This window comes from Enhydra lutris, unplaced genomic scaffold, assembly GCF_002288905.1.
Source record: "Enhydra lutris kenyoni isolate GAN:26980312 unplaced genomic scaffold, ASM228890v2 scaffoldscaffold22, whole genome shotgun sequence".
Lineage (NCBI taxonomy): Eukaryota > Metazoa > Chordata > Mammalia > Carnivora > Mustelidae > Enhydra > Enhydra lutris.
The window spans coordinates 7,394,132-7,414,463 of record NW_019154106.1 but is presented as its reverse complement, the minus strand read 5'-3'; the positions used below and the strand labels follow the sequence as shown (position 1 = coordinate 7,414,463).

General features: G+C 63.0%; 1 protein-coding gene across 1 annotated transcript; it reads right to left on the bottom strand.

Annotated features, from left to right (window-relative positions):
• Positions 1 to 158: 158 nt before the first annotated feature.
• LOC111149578 (CDC42 binding protein kinase gamma) lies at positions 159 to 18,170 on the bottom strand. The gene is made up of 37 exons (XM_022506695.1): positions 18,011 to 18,170; positions 15,253 to 15,344; positions 15,090 to 15,173; positions 14,636 to 14,731; positions 14,202 to 14,350; positions 13,598 to 13,691; positions 13,189 to 13,389; positions 12,828 to 13,076; positions 12,379 to 12,458; positions 11,477 to 11,574; positions 11,288 to 11,368; positions 10,911 to 10,999; positions 10,627 to 10,806; positions 10,220 to 10,312; positions 9,991 to 10,112; positions 9,842 to 9,914; positions 9,504 to 9,610; positions 9,302 to 9,416; positions 8,918 to 9,066; positions 8,746 to 8,834; positions 8,261 to 8,313; positions 8,074 to 8,172; positions 7,924 to 7,983; positions 7,543 to 7,648; positions 7,192 to 7,325; positions 6,957 to 7,096; positions 6,775 to 6,856; positions 5,819 to 6,035; positions 4,818 to 4,880; positions 4,115 to 4,714; positions 2,971 to 3,068; positions 2,806 to 2,890; positions 2,558 to 2,678; positions 2,280 to 2,397; positions 1,966 to 2,089; positions 1,746 to 1,831; positions 159 to 749 (listed from the first exon to the last, which is right to left on the bottom strand). Exons 1-37 carry the CDS (start codon positions 18,168 to 18,170, stop codon positions 693 to 695), a joined length of 4,644 nt encoding a protein of 1,547 aa, XP_022362403.1. The 3' UTR covers positions 159 to 692.
• Positions 18,171 to 20,332: the final 2,162 nt, after the last annotated feature.

Here is a 20,332-nt window from a genome sequence, read left to right as displayed (position 1 = left end):
TACTTCCTTCGCCCACATCCTCCTTCACCTACATTCTCTCTGTTCCTGTCTATTCTCCTTCCCTTTGAAAAAAAAATTTTTTTTTAAATTTTTAAGTAATCTCTACACCCAACATGGGGCTTGAACTCGCAACCCTGAGATCAAGAGTCGTATGCTCTACTGACTGAGCCAGCCAGGTGCCCCATTCTCCTTTCCTTTGGATCAGACTCTGTCTTTCCTACGTCGACCCTGAGCAGATGCTGCAATACACCCCAACTTGGCCTCACCTACAGTCTAGACAGTCCACAGCCAAGGCCCCAGCATCGCTCCCAAGGCCCGGTCCTTCTCTATCCCTCGTCCGGACTCTTGCTTGCGGCTTTCTAAGGCTTGGCACTGAAAAGGAGAGCTTTGGCACAATTGCCCCCAGGACTCCAGGGCAGATGGGCCCCCAGGGCAGAAAGGGGGCCATTCTATTCCCATAGCTAGCACAGACAGGGGCTGGGAGCAGAGGGGAAAGGCAGGATAAGGGCTGGGAGTCAGGCCCCCCCGGGTCCTGGGTACCCAGACCAGCTTCCAAGTCGCTCTCCGACCCAGGCCCTCCCTGAGTCCGAATTTGCACACATCCCCGGCCAGCCGGAGCATGGCATTCCTCAAGCTCTTTGCTCGTTTCTGTCTCTTGGTCCTGGGATCGGGGTGGGCCCTGCCAGAGGGTGTCAAGGGGAGCCCTCTGATTCAGGGGCTGGGGGGAGGCTCCGGGGCCGTTCTGACACCTGGAGGGGGAAACAGAAGGAAAGACTCTCTCCTCACCAGACCAGTGCCCCCCACAGGCCTTCCCAAGACCCATCACCTGCTGCATCAGGGCGCTTGGAGGCGGCCAGATGTGAGGTGGGAATAGGACCATAGGAGAAAAAGCCCTGGGTAACTCCTACTTAACCCTGGAGCCCAAATCAAAGCCCCTTTGTTCATTTACTCAATTCTTCATCAGTCAGCAAACACGCTTTTCTCTAGGCAGAAGCCAAACTTGACCCTCACTATCGGGGAGCCCACAGTAGAGGGAGGAGGACTGGCATCAGAGGAAAACCATAGCACAGAAGGATTGACAAGGAGGGATGCGGAGCAGGGCCCGGGTCCTAGGGAGGCTGGTGGCTGCCAGGTAGTGATATTAGTGGAGAGCCTTGAGAGTGGACTGGACGTTAATGAGAGGGCATTCACAGCCGGGGGGACGCCAGGGGCAAGAGCCTGAAGGTGTGAAAGAATATGGCAAGTCCCAGGGCTCTGAGTGGCCTGGCGTGGCTCCAGTGGGGGTGGCAGTGAAGAAGTGACCGGAGGGTCAAGGGGAGCGTTCCCAGCTCTTATGCCTTCCCCTGTGCCCAGCCAGAGCGGACTCTCCTCTGATCCTCCACCCCAGGTTGGGCCTCTGAAGAGTTCCCTTCTGTGACTTCTCCCCATGTGTCAGGTACCCTGCTGTAGTCATCATCGCCTCATACAGCTATCACTTCTAGAACAATCTCACAATAACCTCATTTTATAGGTGAAAGGGAGGCCGGACATCTCGCCCAGGGCCACACCCCTGGGACAGCGAGGGCCAAGATTCCCACCTAGGGTGACCTGCCTGGAGGCCTCTGTTGGGGCCCACTGTGGGGCCAGTCGGTCTCTCTTAGTATCCAGGGCAGGGATGGGCCCAGCTTGTTCTCTGGCTTCAGGTCCCAGCACAGAACAGAACTGCCTGTGCTTTTACAGGGGAGGAGAAAACCCCACCAGCTCACCTGTATCAGGGAGTCTGCGGGGCTCAGAGATCCCTGGGGGCAGGACACGGACTCGCTGGACAGAGATGTCCAAGGCTTCCTCTTCACTGCTCCAGGAGCAGGATGGTAGGGTGGGGGTGGGGAGGGACACAGAAATCCAAGGTCAAATATGAGGAGTCCAAAGGGAGTGGAAACTTGGGGGAGCGAATGAAGGCAGTGGAAGCAGCGGGGTTGTCCTTACTGGCGTCCATGTCTCCAGAAAGCCCGTCACTGCCCACGGAGGCTGGGCGCCGCGAAGCCTCTGAGAAGCTGTGGGGACGCTGCGGGCCGGAGCTGCGCGTGCCTCGGCCCTTCCCTTCTGGAGCCTGTTGGGGGGCAGTGCAGAAGGGCTGGGACCGGGCGGTGAAGCAGTAGCAGTGGGGACCCCCGCCTAGACAGGCTGAGGTCTCGGATCCCAGGTAAGCAGAGGCTCAAGCGGGTCGGGAAGGCCGGTGATTGGCTGAGCCTCAGCACGGCGGCTCCGTGCTGGCTCCGTGCTGGCTCCGGAGAACTCACCCGGGGCAGGTCCCTGGTGCTGGGCTTCCCGTCCATGGGGCCCACGTGCACCAGGTGGTTGAAGTTGGTGGGCGGCGAGATGAGCTTGGAGCGCACAAAGGGGTCCTTCAGCATCTCCCTGAGGGTGGAGGGATATGGGGGGAAGGGGATATAGGAAAGGGGGAGCTCCTTCACCCCGACCCTCTTCCCAAACGGACCCGCCCCCGGGACGGGCCCGGGCTTCTCCCCGCCCCCAAGCTCGGGAGGCCCCGCCCAGCTTCCGCATCGCGCAGGCGCACCTGCGCCGCTGCTGCCGCTGCTCTTCCGACACGCGGAAGAAGAAGTGACGCTTGCTCTTGGTGCGGAACAGCTGGCGGCGGCTGTTGTCAGTGAGGTCGGGGATGTCGAACTCGTCCTTCTCTGTGGGAGGAGCAGAGGGCCGGAGGGTGCTCCCAAGTGCCCAGGGCCCCCGTCCGCTGGAGCCCAGCGTCACACATGCACACGTGAACGCACACACTCCGTACTGTCTTGCACACGCACTTCTCACCTGCCAGCCGGTTCCTGAGGTAGGTCAGGCGGACCTTCTCCGTGCCAAAGAGGAACAGGGAGCCCTCCGGGTTTAGGGGTCGCACCTGAGGCAGCAGGCACAGAGGTCAGCCGCGCTCCCCGACTGCACCCCAGTCCAGGGCCAGGGGTCTGGGCAGGCCCTCACCTTCTTGAGTGGCACCGTCTGGACCCATTCTGCTTTCCTTACATCAAACACATCGATGGAGTTCTCGCTGAACACTGTCAGGTAGGGGGCTGCATAGCCTGCGGGGCAGGAGACGTGCTGTGCAGCCCCTGCGAGCCAGGCACCTCTGTGCCCTCGTCTCCTCCGCCGCGGCCCGGGGAACACCCCCTGGGTCCTGCCACTGCACAGTAACTTCCACGCCCCACCGAAGGTCCTTCTGAAGACTCCAGCTTACCCCACCCAACATCCAGAAGAAATCAGATTACAGTCTTGGAGCACTCACTAAGTGGCATGCCAGGCATAGTTCCCACCACTTGGCAGACTTTTTCTCCTTCATTTCTTAAACAACTCTGGGCAGGTCGCGTTATCATCCCTAAGTTACAGATGACGCAATGGAACCTCAGAGCTGAGTAGTGGCCAAGGTCACCCAGTGGTGAGTGAGAGCTGGGAATTAGCCCTGGGCAGCCTGATTCCAACTCCTACAGAGGAAATCTGTGCTACACCCAACCCACAGGCCCAACCCCAGAAAAGCCTCTGCTTGTGAAGGGAGCTGTGTCCCTGTCTTCTAGCCCAACGCCATCTCACAGTTACCTGTGCATGTGTTGGACTACTCCACTGCCCCGTTCATTCATTCATTCATTCACTCATTAATTCCTCCAAACATTCATAGCCCCTAGGATGTGCTTCCCTGGGCTGGGTGCAGGATGTGATGAAGAACCCAGCCCCAGCCCATTCCACAAGACCCCCACCGTACCAAACCAGCTATTACAAGAAGGTACAAAGAGCAGTAGGGCTGAGGTCTGCACACACAGGTAGGGGAGCAAAAAGGAACGAAGGACCAGAAATGGGGGAAGGCAGGGCGGGGAACGTGAGAGCAGTAATGACAATGACGGAAGTCGTGGTGGTCATTTACGGAGAGCCTAGCAGCTCCAGGCCCTGAGCCGGCATCGGGGCTGGACTTGGTTGTTAAAAGAGTTTGCCAGGTACAAGAAAAACAGTTTAGGCGAGGGGAAGAGCCCGAGCAGAGAGGCCCAGGAGAGGAAGATCTGGTGCGGTCCACCGAGGGCAAAGCAGGGTGTGGTCAGGCAGGAGGACCCTCCGCAGCCTGGCCCTCAGCAGGCCTTACCCCAGCCCGTGGGCACTGCTGGCCACAGCAGCTCGTGGATGCGAGACTTGCGGCCGGCGCCGTCCACATAGACCCCCGCGGTGGTGAAGAGCAGCAGGAACTCACTGAGGCTGAGCTCCACGGCGCCCAGCGCCTCACCCAGGCCCCCGCGGGACGGTGGCAGCTCCTCGGGCACCAGACCGGCCCCTAGCGCTAAGGGCGCAGCCTCGTTGAGCAGCGGGTAGAGGGCAAAGGCACCAGCAGCTCCCACGCACAGCCGGTCGCCCAGCAGCCCCAGGCTCTGCACAGGTGCTGGTGCCTGCAGCTCCCGGATACGCCGCTGCCAGGGCCCTGGGCCCGGGCCCAGCTGGTAGCAGAGCACCTGGCGCTTGACAGCTACGCAGAGCACAGGGGTGCGGGCCTGCAGGATGCGCCCGGCTGCCAGCGCCTGGCAGCCTCGAGACTCGGGGATCTTGGCACCCACCACCTCCGCGCTCTCCAGCTTGGCCAGGGCAAAGAGGCGCACGCTGGGGCCGCGGCCGCACAGCACGACCAGAAGGCCCGCCGCGGGGCTCACCGCCAGCCGCTGCACCCGCCGGCACTCGCCCACCTGGAAGATGTCTTCGGGGTTGGCAGAGGAGAGTGTCAGCAGCAGTGCCCATCCTCCCCCGGCTTCTGGGGCTGACCCCCACCCGGGCCTACCCCCGCCCCGCCTGGCACGTACCGTTGCTGTGCAGGTGGATTACAAAGAGGCCCTCCTCGGTGCCCAGAGCGAGCCGGTCCTGGTCTGGTAGCGGGAGGGAGAGAATCGGGGCTCAGGGAGCCCATCGGTAGCTGCAGATGAGGTAGCCTGCCCGTCCTTGCTAAGCCTCAGCTTCTCCTGAGGACATGGGGACGGCGAGCCCGCTGTCCCTGAGTCACCGGACCCTTCTCTCTCAAAGTCTGGGCTGGCTCTACAGGGGGCCGGGGGAAGGCCCACAAGGGCCAGGGGCAGAGTGAGAGGCCCCCACCCCAAGTTGTGGGATTTGGGGTAAGTCCTGTCACCTCTCAGAGGCTTGTCTCTTCCTGAAGTAAAGTGGGGACAAGGGGTCCTTTCTCCCAGAGCTGCCCATGAGTGCCCCGCTCACAGCAGTCCCTGCTCAGCCAGTGCCCTTGTCCCCCCAGTGACTGGTGGACACAGGGGCCCTGGAGGAGCCGCACAGTCTCTCCCGGGGTGCCCACTCTGAGTGTAAGGGGTGGCCCCAGGTCTCCAGGGCAGGGGCTGGCTCAGGGCCAAGGCCAGCTGCCTAGGGAAGCCAGGAGGCACTGCTCCCTCACTTCTTCATGGAGGTCCCGCTGAGCCCCAGGTTCCTGGACAAACACAGTGGCCCCAGAGAGGGCAGTGTGAGGCTCCCCCGTGGTCTCCCTGTTGCCGGTAAGAAAGCCAGGACGGGAGCCCTCATTCGTCTCTTGCTAAAGCCTTTGCTCTTTTCACTCACTTAAGATGCTTTGAGAAAAAGCAGAAACTCTGAGGCACAGAGAAATGGAGTGGCAGAAGCCAAGCCCCCGGCCCCTGGCTCCGGGCTGCCCACACAGCCACGCCTGGGGGAGGGTCACGGACATAATGTGGAGAGTCTGCAGCTTGTGGCTGTAGGGACCCAGCAGGGACCAGGCAGTGACCAGGCAGTGACCAGGCAGGAACCCTCCCGACAGGCCCAGGCTCCTCCCCAGAGCCGTGCGGCTCACCGATGATGGCGGCGCAGAGCGCGTGGGGCAGCAGCGGCAGCCCGTTGTCATAGGCTTCCTTCAGCGCGTACACAGGCCTTGGCCTTGGCCGCGTGTCCAGCAGCAAGCGCTGCAGCTCGCCCAGCACCTGCAGCCAGCGCGCCCTCTCGGCCTCGCTCTCGGCCAGCAGCAGCACGGTGCACACAGCAGGGGGCACGGTCAGCTGGGAGGCCGTCACCTGCGGGCAGGGGCCCAGGCTGGAGGGCTGTGGACCGACGGTCGGCCATCCCCTCCCTCCCCGGGTCGACGCCTCTAAGCACCATCGGGAGCAGTCGGGCGCCCGGCTGGAAGCTGTCTTCCAGCAGGTGATTTGCCAGGCTGGACGGTCAGACCGGCACACCGAGGCCAGAGCCCTGAGCCAGTGCCATGGTGGGGAGGGACGGGGCATGGTGGGAACATCCAGCAGGCTGAGAGGGAAGGATGACCTCTTTGGGGAAGAAACATTTCCGCTGGAGCCCAGAGGGTGAGTGGAGTAACCGGGAATGGTCCAGGCTGGGGAGAGGCTCAGGGGTGGCCTGGGCTGAGCAGAGGAAACGGGATGGGAAGGGTCCGTGGTTACAGGGCAGTTTTGGAACTGGAGAAAGCAAGCCGTGTTCAGAGCAGAGAGAGGCTGCAGAGGGAGGCCGGGGAGGCCTGCAGGGTCAGAAATGGGAGGACTCAAGGCCACACTCAGGAGCACCCTGAGGTGATAAGAAGCCACAGAAGGATCCTAAAGGAGGACACGGCCAGCTTCACAAACAGAAAAAGTGCTGCACTGTGGGATGGAGGCTACAGTAGCTGTCCCTGTGGAGGCGATGGGGCGGTGGGGGCAGGGGGCGGTGAAGAGGGCAGCCACGGAGAAGGACACAGAGAAGCGTGGCTGGAGCAGGGCCATGCAGAGGCGGACGGCGGCCCGGCCCAACCCGCCTGGCACTCACCCTAAAAATGCATGGCAGGTCCCTGGACTGGGCATGGATGACATCAGAGGCCAGGACCGGGGTGGCTGAGAACTGGGGGTCCCTGGGGACGTCCATGGAGCTGGTCAGAAGTCACAGGGCCCCTGGCTGCCTCCCCCAACCCCTGCAGCCCTTCGCTCCCACCACCCCTGCCTGGTACCCACCTCAGATCCAGGGCCTGCATGAGGGCCCCGCTGGTCGGGCTGAACCGTGGGTCAGGGGCGTCAAACAGGAGCAGGCGGGAGTCGCTGAGGGCAGCAAACACGCGCTGCCAGCCGCGCCGGACGCCTGAGGGCCGTGGCACCTGCAGGGGTGGCGGGAACGGCAGGCATGGGAGGGCCCGCCGGGCTCTCAGCCTACCCGCGCTGGCCTCCCTCTCCCTGGCCAGACCCAGCTCACCGACAGGAAGCCCTCGTAGGCTGTGCCCGTGCCCGTTTCTGGGTGCACTCCCAGGGCTGTGCGGAGGAGGTCAGGGGGCACGGGGCAGGGCGGGGCTTGGGGGGCACATGACGAGTGACAGAAGTAGCCACAGGCTGTGGGGAAAGCAGAAGCCGGTGGTGAGAGGCTGGATGGGGACAGCCTGGAACCAGGACTCTGAACTGTCACCAATGCCCCCATCACGTGAGAAAAAAAAAGAGAGCGCGAAATGGAGTAGCAAGAAAACTGGGGTGCTTCAGGATTAGGGCCGCCTCATTCCCTCCACCCAGGGACAGGAGCGGGGCGAGCAGGTGGAGTGGGGTGGGGTCTCACCATCACAGCCCAGGCCCTGGCGGCCCAGGCCCAGCATCAACGAGGTGCAGCGGAGACACTTGGTAGGGGACGGAAAGGTCCGGGGTCGCAGCGCATGTGAACCAGGCTGGGGAGGCGGGACACACCTGTTACCCACAGCTGACCGTGGCCTCCCAGGACCCTGTGTCCCATCCCCGAAGCCACCCGGAGGCGTCCGGTGGAACCAGGGAACGAGCCTCGGCAAGTGTGAACCCAGCCCCAGTGAGCCCGTCACGGCGCTCAAACTCACTGCCCGCGTCCCCTGTGGAGTCTGCCAGCCGTGATGCCTGGGGAGGGACCCAGGCAGGGACCTGGCAGAATGGCTTGGTGCCCCCACCCCACTCCACCCCTCCGGGTGCTGACCTTTGCTGGAGGACCTTCAGCAGGGGCGCTGGGAGCAGCAGGCGCTTTGGGGAACACGGCCTACGGGGGAGGCAAGTGGATGGGTGAGGAGGGCACAGGCAGCGGGTGGGGGCCCAGCCCCCGAAACGCGGGACTCACGCCTGTCCTCACCCCCAGGCGCAGGCTGCGGCGGCCCTCTGGCTTCAGCTCTGGCTCCACACCGGGCCTCGGGGCCTCTCCTGAGAGGCCAGTGTCCTTGGTGGACTCCTTCTGGGCAGTGAGATGAGAGGGGAAGTCAAGGCCCCTGTGCTTCTCCCCAGGACTCCCTCCAACCGGCCCTGCTGCGCACAGTTCTTACCTCTGAGCTCCGGAGGGACAGGAAGGGAATCAGGGAGTTTGAGGGCTTCGTGTCTGCAAACAGAAGAGCACAGGTCACTGGGGGTGGGGCCCTGGCCCAGCCCTAACCCTCGCTCCTGAGGAACTGGGGGGCCAGACAGTGCCTCAGTTTCCACCTCAGTGAAATGGAGCAAGGACGGCAGGCTGTGGTGGGTACGCATACAGCAGGCGTTCTCTAAGTTCCGGGTAACAGTGGGGTAAGCAGCAGAGTCTGGACTTGTCTCCACAGTCCTGTAAGGCCGTCGTGGACCCCCGTCAGTCCCCATGAGGCTGGAGCCGGAGGCCTCACTCCAGGACAGGCAGGCAGACAAGCACTCACCCTTGCGCTGCGGGAGCACCTACCTCGGGCCGCGGGAGCACCCACCTCTCGGCTGTGGGAGCTCTCACCCACACCCCCCCCCCCGGGCTGTGGGGACACCTGCTCCCCGGGGCCACGGGAGCACTCACCTCCTGGGCCGCGGGCCGCCAGCTCCTCTCGCAGGGCAGCCAGCTCCTGCTGCAGGCCCTGATTCTGCTTCTGGGCCTCCTGCAGTCGGCTGGGAGACAGGCGGCAGAGGGCTCGTGAGGGGCCTCTGCAGAGGTCCCGAGCCCCCTTGGCGGGGCCTGCCCGTGCTCTCACCTCTCCGCCTGCAGCTGGGCCTCCTGCATCTGCGTCAGCCGCTCCTGCAGGCTCTGCTTGGCCCGGATCTCGGCCTCCAGCGCCGACTGAAGCTCCAGCCTGGCCGACGCCTCCATCTTCTGCAGCCGCCGTGCCTTCCACTGGTGGTCCTGGTGGCCAGGGGGCGACGGTGTAAGATGCCTCCGGGGGGCCTGGCTGCCTCAGAGGCCCCTCCCACCTGAGCGCACTGCCGTCCACGCCACCTGGCCAGACTCAAAGCCCTAGACTGGCCACTGGCCTGCTGTGAGCTCAGGCTAGTCACCGATCTTCCATGAGCTTAATGTCCTTGCCTGCCGAGGGAGGCTCCTGGGACACCCACCCCCCAGGGTGTTCGCAGGTGCTCACCAGCGGCCGGGAAGGGAGCGTCTGGGTGCCCACGTTCCGCAAGGACTCCAGCTCCTCGGCCATCTTGGTGGCCAGGGCCTGCAGGTAGCCCCTTGAGACCTTCTCATCGTTCACCCTGATGGCAAAGGGGGTTCAGGGTCATGGCCTGGACCCTCAGCCCCACCTGGGCCCAGCCCCTCCCCACTACCCCCTTGGCTCCCACCAGCTAAGGATGTCAGCGATCTGGGCCTCCCAGTTGCTCTCCGTCTCCCGCCGTTCACCCTCCAGCTGCTGCTTGCTCTGCTGCTCCCGTTCCAGCTCTTCCACCAGCTGGGGACCAGGCAGGAAAAGGGTCAGTCCCCGGGGGGTCCCAGCACCCTCAAGCCCCATCCGTGTCCCCCCTAGTTTACCCACCATAGCTCGCCTGCCAGCTGTGGGTGCTACCGGGCTGGGGAGACTGCCTGCTCTGGGACCCTGGCAGCTCGGACCATCCCCCCGGCCAGCTCCCCACCTCTGTCCCGCTGCCCGTCGGTCTGTCCACCCTCCATCCGCCATGCTCACCCGCTCCTGCTCGAGGCTCAGCCTCCGGTTCTCTTCCTGTAGCCGGCACAGAGCCTCCTCCTTCCCACTCAGCCTGGGGAAGCGAAGGTGGCCCGATGACTCCCAGCACAGGCCCCCTCCACCCCCCCAACCCCAGCAGCCCAACTCACGCATGGCCACGGGCCTGCTCTAGCTGTACGCGCAGGGCCGCCACCTCCTTCCTCAGCTGCGCTTCCTGAGGCCCGGCCTCCGGCAGCCCCGTGCCATTGGTCTCAGAGGCAGTGTGGATGGTCTTGGGGACACAGAGACAGGTCAGGACAGGGGCCTGAGGAGCTATGGCCCACCGCGCCCCAGGGACCCAGGCAGAAGTGCCCCTTGGAAGAGGTTAGACCTCACTACCTTGACCCGGAAAGAGTCCTTCTCAAGACTTTGCTCCCTCTGTCTCTGGAGCTGTGTCACCTCCCGGCAGAGGGTAGCCACCTGGGCCTGCAACTGTGACGAGGAGGCATGGGGACAGCCACTGCTGACCATGTCCACACCAAGCCACTCCCCTGCCTTGCTACACTCTCTGGGCCCTGCCAGCCATGGCAGGAATGCAGGCAGTGACCCTCCAGCCGGGTCCCCCTGCCAACGCATCCCCTCACTCGGGCCTCGGGCATCCACAGTGGGGGTGCAAAGGCGTTCGGTGTTGCCAGCACCAAGCCCCAAGCTCCCAGGGCTTCTTCCAGCCCCAAGGGGTGTGTGTGCGTGTGTGTGTGTGTGTGTGTGTGTCATAGCGGCAGTCCCCACCTGTCCCTATCACACACCTTTCTGCTGCTCTCCTGGGCTTCCTCCAGCTGGGAGCTCAGGGTCTGGGTCTGGCCGGCTGTGGCCGCCTCTCTCTCCTGGGCCTCCCGCAGCCTCTGGAGCAGCTCCTCCTGCCGCTCCTGGGCTCTGCGTAGCTCCTGAGCCTGCGCCCGCAGCCCTGCCTGAGCCTCGGCCAGCTCCTGGGGGCCCAGAGAGCGGATGGGGAGGGCAAGGCCTGGAGTCAGGGCACGGACCTCCTGAGCACAGAGCCCTGGGCCGCTCCCCCACCGCACCAGGCCCTCACCCGGATGAGCCGGTCTCGCTCCTGCCGTAGCTCGCAGTCCTGGCCCGGGCTCCCACCGTCTGTCAGGGCCTTGCTGTCCCTCGGCGTCTCTGCCAGGAATGGTCATGAGGCCCTTGCATACTGATGGCCTCAGCCACTCCACGTGTGGCATCTCCCAAAACCCTCACCCCAGCCCAAGAAAGTGGGTCTTCTTGGCTCATTTCCTATGTGTAGGCTAAGAGATTTTAAGATATTTCCCTAGGATCACACCTCGTGTCCAGAGTTGGGGCAGGACTGGAATCCGGGCTGGACCCAGGGGCGCCAGTTACACTGCTCAGCCTCTGGGGTGAGGATGGGGGGAAGAGATCAGGGGGCAGCGGGGCGGGGACGCAGGATACCTGACAGCCTGCCCTGTAGGGTCTGCACTTCCTTCCGTAGCCTCTCCAGCTCCCGGTGGTCTGAGGAGAACTGCAGGGCCTCTGCGGGGCAGGAGGTGGGCACCCGTTGGTGAGTAGCTAGTCCAACAGTAGCTCCCGGGTCAGATGCCCCCCCCCCGGCCAACCCCGGCCCAGCTGGCTCCCCAGTACCTTGGAGCTTCCGGCTCAGCTCCGTCTTCTCTTGCTCCAGACAACGGAGCTGCCGCTCGAGGCCGGCCCACTGCTCGGAGCTGCTCTCAGGGTCCGGACTGGGGAGAGCAGGATGACATTTGGTGGCAGAAACCCCACCCCTTACAGTGCCCCTACCACCTTCCCTCATCCACTCATCCATTCATCCAAGAAACACCCTCTGCGTGCCAGCTCCGGACCCAGCCCTGGGCTCTGTGCTGGCAGAAACACCAGACTGGACCAGACCCCGCCCCTGGGATCCCAGTGGGCAGGGCCGTACCCCAAGATCCCCCAGACCCAGGTTCAAGCCCCAGCCCTGGACCTAAGAAGCCGCTTGAACTTGACTAGTCACCTAACATATCTGAGCCTCAGTTTCCTCAAGGCCCTCTTCCAGGGACTGGCATGAGGACGTGGTGATCGGGGCCAGCTGGCCCCATCCCTGGCACACGGTGGCGCTCAGAGTGCAGGCTGGATCCATTTGCTGGCACCTCCAAGTGCCTCCTCACCGCCGCCGCCGTCCCAGGCCAGCCCCTCGAATGATCTAGGTCACCTGGCCCAGTGTAGAATGGGCATCAAGAGGCATAACGTGCGGCTCAGGGACTGGGAGGGGCCCTTCCAGCTCTAGGTCTCTGGTTCTGAGTCCGGGACCCTCTCAGCCTGAGTGGAGGGTCCTCTAAGGGCCAGACGCTGGGATGGGACCCAGACGGGGATCGGCATGGCTCCACCAGAATTTGGACTTGTCTCCCCGAGAGCTCAGAGTACACTCCCAGACTCGGACAGTCACCGGGTAGGCCGTTCAACCTCTTTCCTGGGGTCCTAGTGGCCCACATGCACAGTGTCCTCCAGGCCAGGCCTCCCACTAGGTATGTGAGGTCTAGACTCACCTTCCCGAGGTGTAGGTGAAACCCACGAATGGCAGGTGGTGGCCAGAGAAGGCCCCATGGGAGGGTGGTGGGAGGGTTCCCTGCAGAAGGAGGGGAAGGAGTGTCACACTCCACAGGCCCCTCTCCAGGCTGAGGTTCAAAACCTGGAGACTGCCCTGGGACCGGGAATGCCGACCTCCTCCTGCTCAGATGGAACCGAGGAGGGTGACATGGTCCCCACCTAAGCAGACCACAACCCCCACGAGTCCTCACGGCCATGGCCTCCCAGATGCCACTGAGAGTTCTTCCTCACAAGATCTCCAGTTAATAGGATGACACTTGAGGTCCAAAGACCTTCACTCGTTACAACCCACCACAGCACAGGTGAACCGTAATGCCCGTGAACCTCTGGAGAACTTCTGGGGGCTTCCCACAGCCAGCAAGGTCCAGCAGCGGGACCCACTACTCACCGGATGGTTGAGGGTGTCGTCATCCACGTCGAAGTTGGAGGTGTCCACGGGCCCACGAAGCTCAGGGATGTAGGGGGCCGTGCTGGTTGCCAGGCGCTCCCAGTCCACGCCCTCAAAGAAGGGGTGGTTCCGGAAGTCATCCAGCCCCCCACGGCCCAGCCGGTCCTCTTGGCGGCACAGCAGCTGGCGGATCAGGTCCCGGGCAGTGGTGGGCACGTCGGGCGTGTCCGAGGGAAACTGCAGGTGATCCTGTAGGCCAGGGGGAGGGAGGGTGCAGGTGGGTGTCCCGGACCCCACCCCCGCCCACGGACATCCCAGCCGTGGGGGCTTAGGACTCCTGCCGCCCTCCCGGCAGCCAGACCTCGTGGTTCATGATCTTGCCGTAGGTTTCCACGAGGGATTCAGCATAGAAGGGCGTCTCCCCGAAGAGCAGCTCGTAGGCACAGACGCCCAGAGACCACCAGTCACACTGTGGGCCGTAGTGGCCCTTGCCCTCCTCCATGGCCTGCAGGATCTCAGGGGAGATGTAGTCCGGTGTCCCCACCGCCACTGACGAATCCACCTGTGTGGGGTGGGGTGGGTGGAGGGGTGACGACACCATGAGGATAGCCTTGGGCTTGGCTAGGCCTGCTGGCTCCTCACCAGATCCCCCGGGTCTGGCCCTGACACTCCCACTGGCCCAGTGACCCCACCTGCGGCCTCGACCCAGTCCTTCCTGCCCCAGGGAGCTCTGCGCGCCAGGGGCCCCTGCCCTCACCCTGGGGCCTTACCATGCCGCTGTTGTTGAGCCGGAGACATGAGCCGAAGTCAGCCAAGCGGATGTGACCGTTCATGTCCAGCAGGACATTGTCCGGCTTGACATCCCTGAGGGAGCGCAGGGGAAGGGAAGGGCTTGAGCCGTGTGTGCAGGGGTGTGTGCAGGCACGTGCCTGGATGGGAGTACGTGGGCACACGCACACTGGCGTCTATCTGCTCACATGTATGTCCGCGAGCACACAGGAACAGTGTGTATGCATGTGTACAGAGGGTCGGGGGGTGGTGGAGGCTGGTGACGAGGCCTCCTGACTCCCAAGAAGGGAGAAGCTGGTTAGACTGGGAAGAAGGACCCGTAAAGATGATCCCTGGAGGGAGCAGGGCCCACCGTGGGGGACGCGGGAGTCAGACTGCCCCAGTGCAGACTGCTAGCTAAACCCAAGCTAAGCCCTGACTTTCTCACCTGGGGACAAGGGCAGGCCCCCATCACACAGGGTTTTGGTGGGAGGACTCAAAGGCGTCACATGTACAAAGCCGCCAGCATAGGGCTTGGCACGTGCTGAGCACTCAACCACTGGCAGCCGTCCCCAGGGCAGTCAGCGGGTGGGCTGGGGGCCCTACCTGTGGACGTAGCCCAGCTGGTGCAAAGAGTGGATGGCCAGCACCATCTCAGCCAGGTAGAACTGGGCCAGCTCGGGTGGGAGGCGGTCTTCAAAGCGGCTCAACAGAGTGAGGAGGTCCCCCCCAGCATAGTAGTCCATCACCAGGTACTAGATGGTGGTGGAAGGGGGGTAGCCAAGAATCAGACAGTAGGGGGTAACTGTCTTGGGGCCCTGGCTTTTGTCCACCTGCCCATGGTCCTGAGGTGTTCTGGGAAGGCATGAGTGTCTCCCAGCAGCTCTGGGGTCACTAGCTTCCAGCCAGAGCATAGGAGGCCCAGCAGGTGGTAGGGAGCGGAAGCCTCACGGTTCCCACAGGAGGGGTCTCTCTCTCCTCAGACCCAGCATCTCCTTCGTCCCCAGGCAACACCCCCCAACCTGGCTGAGTCCCCTCACCAGGTACTCGTCATCTTGGAAGGCGTAATGCAGAGCGGTCACCCAGCGGCTGTCCCCCTTCACCAGAACGTCCCGCTCCTCCCGGAAACAGGCAGTCTGCAGCAGTTTTGGGGAGTGGGGCGGGGGCGAACGGTGGGATCAGGGCCCAGGAAACCCTCCTCACCAGCTCAGGGGATGGAGGAAGAATCAGTAAGTCTGGGAGCTCAGAATGAGGTTGCCTGTGTGAGCCGGGGCCTGTGCAATATGGCTCTGGGCCTCAGTGTTATCGTAAGGAAAATGGGAACTATGTTAGCTTCTAAGAAAGGCTTATCATGGGGAAGCAATGGGGGAGGCGCGCTCAGCAGCATCGCCTGCCCCTTCCCCGGTATGCCCTGTACACCCCAGGGGCAGCACACCCGTCCCCACCCCTTGCCCATTGGTAGGATGCCCCAGTCCCGTCAGAGCCCAAACTGACCTCAGCCCTCTTCAGCATCTCCCACTTGTGCAGCATTTTCATGGCAAAAATCTGCCCACTGTCCCTCTGCCTCACCACGGCGACCTGAGGCCACAGGGAGCACCGGGGTCAGCTCTGCCCGGGTGCAAACCCTCTCCCCACCTATCCCATGCCTTGCGCTCACCTCCCCGAAGGCCCCTCGGCCGATCACCTTCAAGATCTCGAAGTCATCTCTCTGCAGCCTCAGCTCTTTTACCTTCGCTACGAAGGGACTGGCTGAGGGGACACAGAGCAGAGCTCAGGGACCCCAAGGGGAGGGCCCCGGCTCCGTCTCTTGCCTGGGAGAAGCAGGAGCTGCGACCCCCACGAGGCCAGGGCAGGGATGGCCTCCCCGGAGGGGGGAGTCTCTGGCCAAGTTGCTGAGAGGGGCTGCACCACCCCTGCCTCAATCATGGAGTAAGAAGCACGGAAGGTGGGCTTTGCTGACCACCTGGCCCCCAGACCTCCTGAAATCCAGGGTTCCCTGACTCTAGGCAGTCTTGGTCCCAGGGGCTGATGGAACTTGTAGTCCTTCCCAGTCTGGGGCTGACCCTGGCTGACCAGGTCACCCTGGGGAGGAAGGGGATACACCATTCCCACCCTCAGCTCACAGTTCTTGGCACCTGGCAGGACCAGGCCCGGGCCTGTCTTGGGAAACTGGACAGACGACATTCCTTGTCCCCAGAGAGGCTTCCCTGCCACTGGGAGCTGGGAGCCCTGGTCTTGGGACCCTACAGGCACAGAGGTACCTGGCTGGGAGGGAGGCCTGGGGCAGCCCCAGAGGACAGGTCACACGTTGGTTCTGCAGGACTCTGGGAGGACAGGCTTTGTGTGCCCCATGTGGGGCCTTCTCAGTCTGGAGGCATAAATAGGTCTGCCCACGTTCTCACAAGACTTAAAAACAGAGCCAAAAAACCTTTCCCTGGCGCCTGACGCTGGCACCTGAGGGAGTGAACCCTCAAGATCTCCTCCAGGCCTGACCAGCCCTACAACTCTAGGCCCTGCCTCCCTCTCTGGACTCGGCTTTCACCCAGGCAAGAAGCCCCTCTTCTCCCAGTCCCCGATACTCCCTGGAGGGGCATCTCCAGCCACTCCCAGGCCCTTTCCAGGCCCTGAGAAGCCACAGGCCTAGGGAGGGGATTGGAGCCTGGAAACTCAGGGAGGCAAGAATGGCTGGTGGGGTTGGGGTCAGCTGCAGTCTGGCTCCCTGCCTCAGTTTCCCCCTGCCAGCAGGTAAACTCCCTGCCAGCTGGGCGGGTCTGTGGGTGGGACAGAGAGCTGCTCCACAGGTTTATCAGGCAGAACCCCCGCAGCAGGGGTGGTGTGCAAACCTCATTACAGAAATTAATTGTCTCTTTCCCAGGTCTGTGTGTGCAGCTGGGAAGAAGCAGCCACAGGCATCCAGGGGGGGAACTGAGGCCAGGGTGGCTACCTGTCAGCCAGACAAGAACCAAAACCCGGGGCCCACAGTCGGGAGGATCAAGGTCCCCAGGACAAGCAGCCCAGTCCTCTTGCCTTGCCACAGGGGATGGGGGCTCTGGGCAGGAGCGGAGACAAGTTGGAGCAGGAGCAGAGTGAGTCACCGCCCTGCTGGGTTACCTCGGGAGATGTCAACAGACAGGCCCCCATGCTGGGGTCCTAGGCAGAGATGCTAGAGGCTGGCAGGGAGGAGCACATGTGTGTGCAAATACACACACACACACACACACACGTGCGTGGGCGTCACAGCAGGTGGTGACAATGTGGTCAGATACACAGGAGTAAGGCGCAAAAGTCCCAGGGAGAGTGGCAGGCACCAGAAGCAGGGGATTCCTAGCTGTCCTGGAGGAAAGGGCTGGGCTCGGGGCCAGCTCACTGGACTGTCTTGTGGGCCCCCAACCAGGCCAGGCCTTGTGCCTACCCAGAGCTAAGAAGTGCCCGGAACGCTAGTCACACACTGGGCAAACACTGGCCTCATCCACCCTCCCGGCCAGGCCCCATGCCCTCCCCCCACCACGGCCTGGCCAGGCATAACCAGGAAGGCCCAGGGCTGGTGCCAGGCTGGTGCCCACACTGGGTTGACCGCTGCTCTGGGTCACCCACTTCCGGTGACTCAGAGGAGTCAACTAGGAAGGGGTGCAGACCCACCTCCAGCCGGCCCCCCCACACCCGCCCTGGGGAATAGACCTCAGGAAGCCTGGCCAGCGACCTGCACAGGGAAAGGGCCTGAGGTTGGTTCCTGTGTCCAGTTTGGGGTGGCCTTGTATGCCATGAGATGGACGTGTTTGTGTGTGTGTGTGTGTGTGTGTGCGCGTGTGTGCGTAGGAATGTGCAAGTGTGCAATCCCCATGGATCTGTGAGTAGAAGTAGGCAAGTGTGTAACAGCCAGTGCGGCTGGGGTGGCGTTCAGGGCGAAGTGTGGGGCTCCCCGGGTCTCTCCTTGAGCTGTGAGGATCTCAGCATGTCCGTGTGGTATGTGGGAGACTGAGAAAGTGTGTGTGTCAGTGTGTGAGACATACGGGTCTGCGTGTGTGCCTGTTTACTCTCCAGGGTCATGAAGTATGAAGGGTGAGTGAGGAGTCCCTGACCCGATTCTGTAGCGTATGTGTTGTGGACACGAGTCTGAGGTCTACACTCGGGACCAAGCTTGTGTGTGTCTGCGTAAGATGTGTATTGTGAACACGCGCCAGCTTCTGTGCATGGGAAGGAGTGTGTGTGTGAGTCTGAGGGAGGGTAAGGTGTGCAGCTGAGAGGGCCCAAGGGGTCCAGTGGCACATGTCAGGGCCAGTGCGCGCTCTAAGCGGGGAGCTCGTCGGGGTGCCGCTCCCCGCGGGAGGGTCTGTGGGCGCAGGGCGCGGGAGGGAGAGGGTCTCGGCGCGGTGTCCCTCGGGCCACCCCACCTCGGTCCCGCCCGAGTCACTCACCCCAGCTCAGGAACTGCGCCACGTTGCGCTCCCGCCGGAGGGGGGCGCTGCTGAGCTCGTGGTGCAGTCCCAGCAGCAGATCCAGGAGGCCGTCGAGCCCGGGGCCACCGCCGGCCTCGCCCCGCGCCAGCCGCTCCAGCGCGCGCAGCCGCCGCTCCATGGCTGCGGCCGGAGCCCCGCGCCCGGGCTAGAGCCAGGCCGCTCGCATGCCGGCCCGTCGGCCCGTCCGTCTGTCGGTCCGCGGGTCGTCCGCGAGTCCTCCCCCCACCCCTCCCGCCCTCCCCGCTGTCACCTTCCTCCGCTGCCGCCTGCGCGCCCACACCTGGGCGCCGCGCCCCGCCCTCTGCCCCGCCCCTCGACGGACGGGCAGGTGAGCTCCGGCCAATGGGAGACGCGACTGGACGTGAAGGTGGGAGGGCGGAGGCGCGCGGGGGCGGGGCCAACCCTCAGCCAGGAAGTGGCGGGGCGGGACCCGAAGAGTAAACTCCTGGCTGGGCTGGACAGGGGGGTCTTCCCGTACCGGCCCGGAAGGCTGCCTAGATCTCTGCGCGGCCCCAGGCCCAGCCCTACCGGGCCCTTCTCCGGCCCCTAACCTAGGTAGGGGATGACCGGGGCAGTTCAGCTTCCCTCGCCTCCTTGGGACAGCGACTGCCTCTCCCTTAGCTCAGGGAGAGGGGGCTGGAGACGGCCGCGGCCCCGGAGCCGGACGGGAGTTGTAGTCCCCTCTCTCCCCGGGATGCCCGCCGTGTTTGGCACATCCCCTACCCCCAAGAGCGGGGCAGGGGTGGGAACCTCGCTAGTTTCTGATTTCATTTTATTTGTATCGTTACGGCCGACCCGGGAGACAGGTAGGTGAGGCAGGGATAGTTACACCCATCTGGCAGATGGACACACTGAGGCTTGAGAAGGACAGAGGTGAATGGAGAGGCTGAGGGTGAGGAGGTCCCGCAGCTAGACCCTGGAGTGGAGCTGGGCTGGCAACTCCACCACAGGCTTTTCAAGCCTTGGCGGGAGCAAGGCCTCTGGCCAGCCTGGAACGTGAGGGCCAAGGAGAGGTGGAAGCTGGGCAGGAGGAGGTGGGAGGGGGAGGGGCTGATTCTGTCCAGTGACATTTCTGATTTCTGCCCAGCTGTCTCCAGCTGGGCTGGACCGGACACCAGGGGACTGTGGGTCTGTCCAAGAGGAGAGAACAAAGGGTGGGGCATTTTAGTGGCTTTAGACAACAAATTATTCCATTAGAAGATCTCTTTGGGGATTTGCCTGCCCCCTCAGACGGGGACCTTGTAGAGTCCAGACAGGGTCATTGCCAGCGTTGGTGGAGGAGGCACTCTGTGAATGTCAGCGGAGTTGAACTGAGCCTCCCTGGCAGGACACAGGGGACTTTCTCTCAGGTGTCCCATTTGCTGTCCTCTGAGACTTGCCCTGTGGCTTCCCTGTGCCCACCGTCAGCGAAGTGGGGAAATGGAGTCAGGCTGTCTCACTCACTCCTGGCAGGGAGTAGGGGCAGGAGTTCTGGGGTGCTTGCACCTGAAGCATTCTGGGTCCTCCTCATGGGGCAGGGCTGGGGTGGGGCCCGCAGGAAGAGTCCCCACCTCTACCGACCACAGGAGGGCGCCAGAGACCAGAGGAGGGCCAGGTGCTCAGGCCAAGTCCAAGCGCCCATCTTCTAGGGAACTAGAGGGTAGGCAAAGTGTCCTGGGTGGGAAGATGGGCCATTCCCTCTGCCCCTCTTGGACACCCTGATTCCCTGCCCCCAGCCCCCAGGGGTCAGCAGTCACGGGCCAACCAGTGAGGCCTCTGGGTCCTGGATCACTCCCAAGTGCGACCTCTGGCAAGTCCCTAGCCTCTGAATGCTATTCTCAGACAAGGCTATCCTCTTGCCCAGAAGTCTCCATCCCCACAGGGGTTCTTGGCTGACTCAGCCCACCTTACAGGGACCTGAATGCCTGGAATTCCTGCCTTTTACTGGGGGCTCCCTATAAAAAACATCACAATAGGGGCACCTGACTAGATCAGTCCCTAGAGCCTGGGACTCTTGAAATCTTAGGGTTGTAAGTTCAAGCCCCAGGGTGTAGAGATTACTTAAGAAAATTAAAAATCTGGGGCGCGTGGGGGCTCAGTCATTAAGCTTCTGCCTTCGTCTCAGGTCATGATCCCAGGGTCCTGCTTAGCGGGGAGCCTGCTTCTCCCTTTGCCCCTTCTCCTTCTCATGCTTTCCTATCTCTCTTTCTCAAATAAATAAAATATTTTTTAAAAAATGAAAATTTAAAATTTTAAAAAGAAAAGAAGATTCCATGCCCACATTGGACAGCAGAGGGGAAA

Excerpts from the sequence above, each read along its gene's own strand:
- LOC111149578 (XM_022506695.1), bottom strand. The coding sequence starts at position 18,170 with ATGGAGCGGCGGCTGCGCGCGCTGGAGCGGCTGGCGCGGGGCGAGGCC. Across the intron at positions 9,067-9,301 it reads CGCTCCCTTCCCGGCCGCTG|GACCACCAGTGGAAGGCACG; the intron begins GTGAGCACCTGC and ends CCTGGCCACCAG. Across the intron at positions 7,326-7,542 it reads CCAGGGCCTGGGCTGTGATG|CCTGTGGCTACTTCTGTCAC; the intron begins GTGAGACCCCAC and ends CTTTCCCCACAG.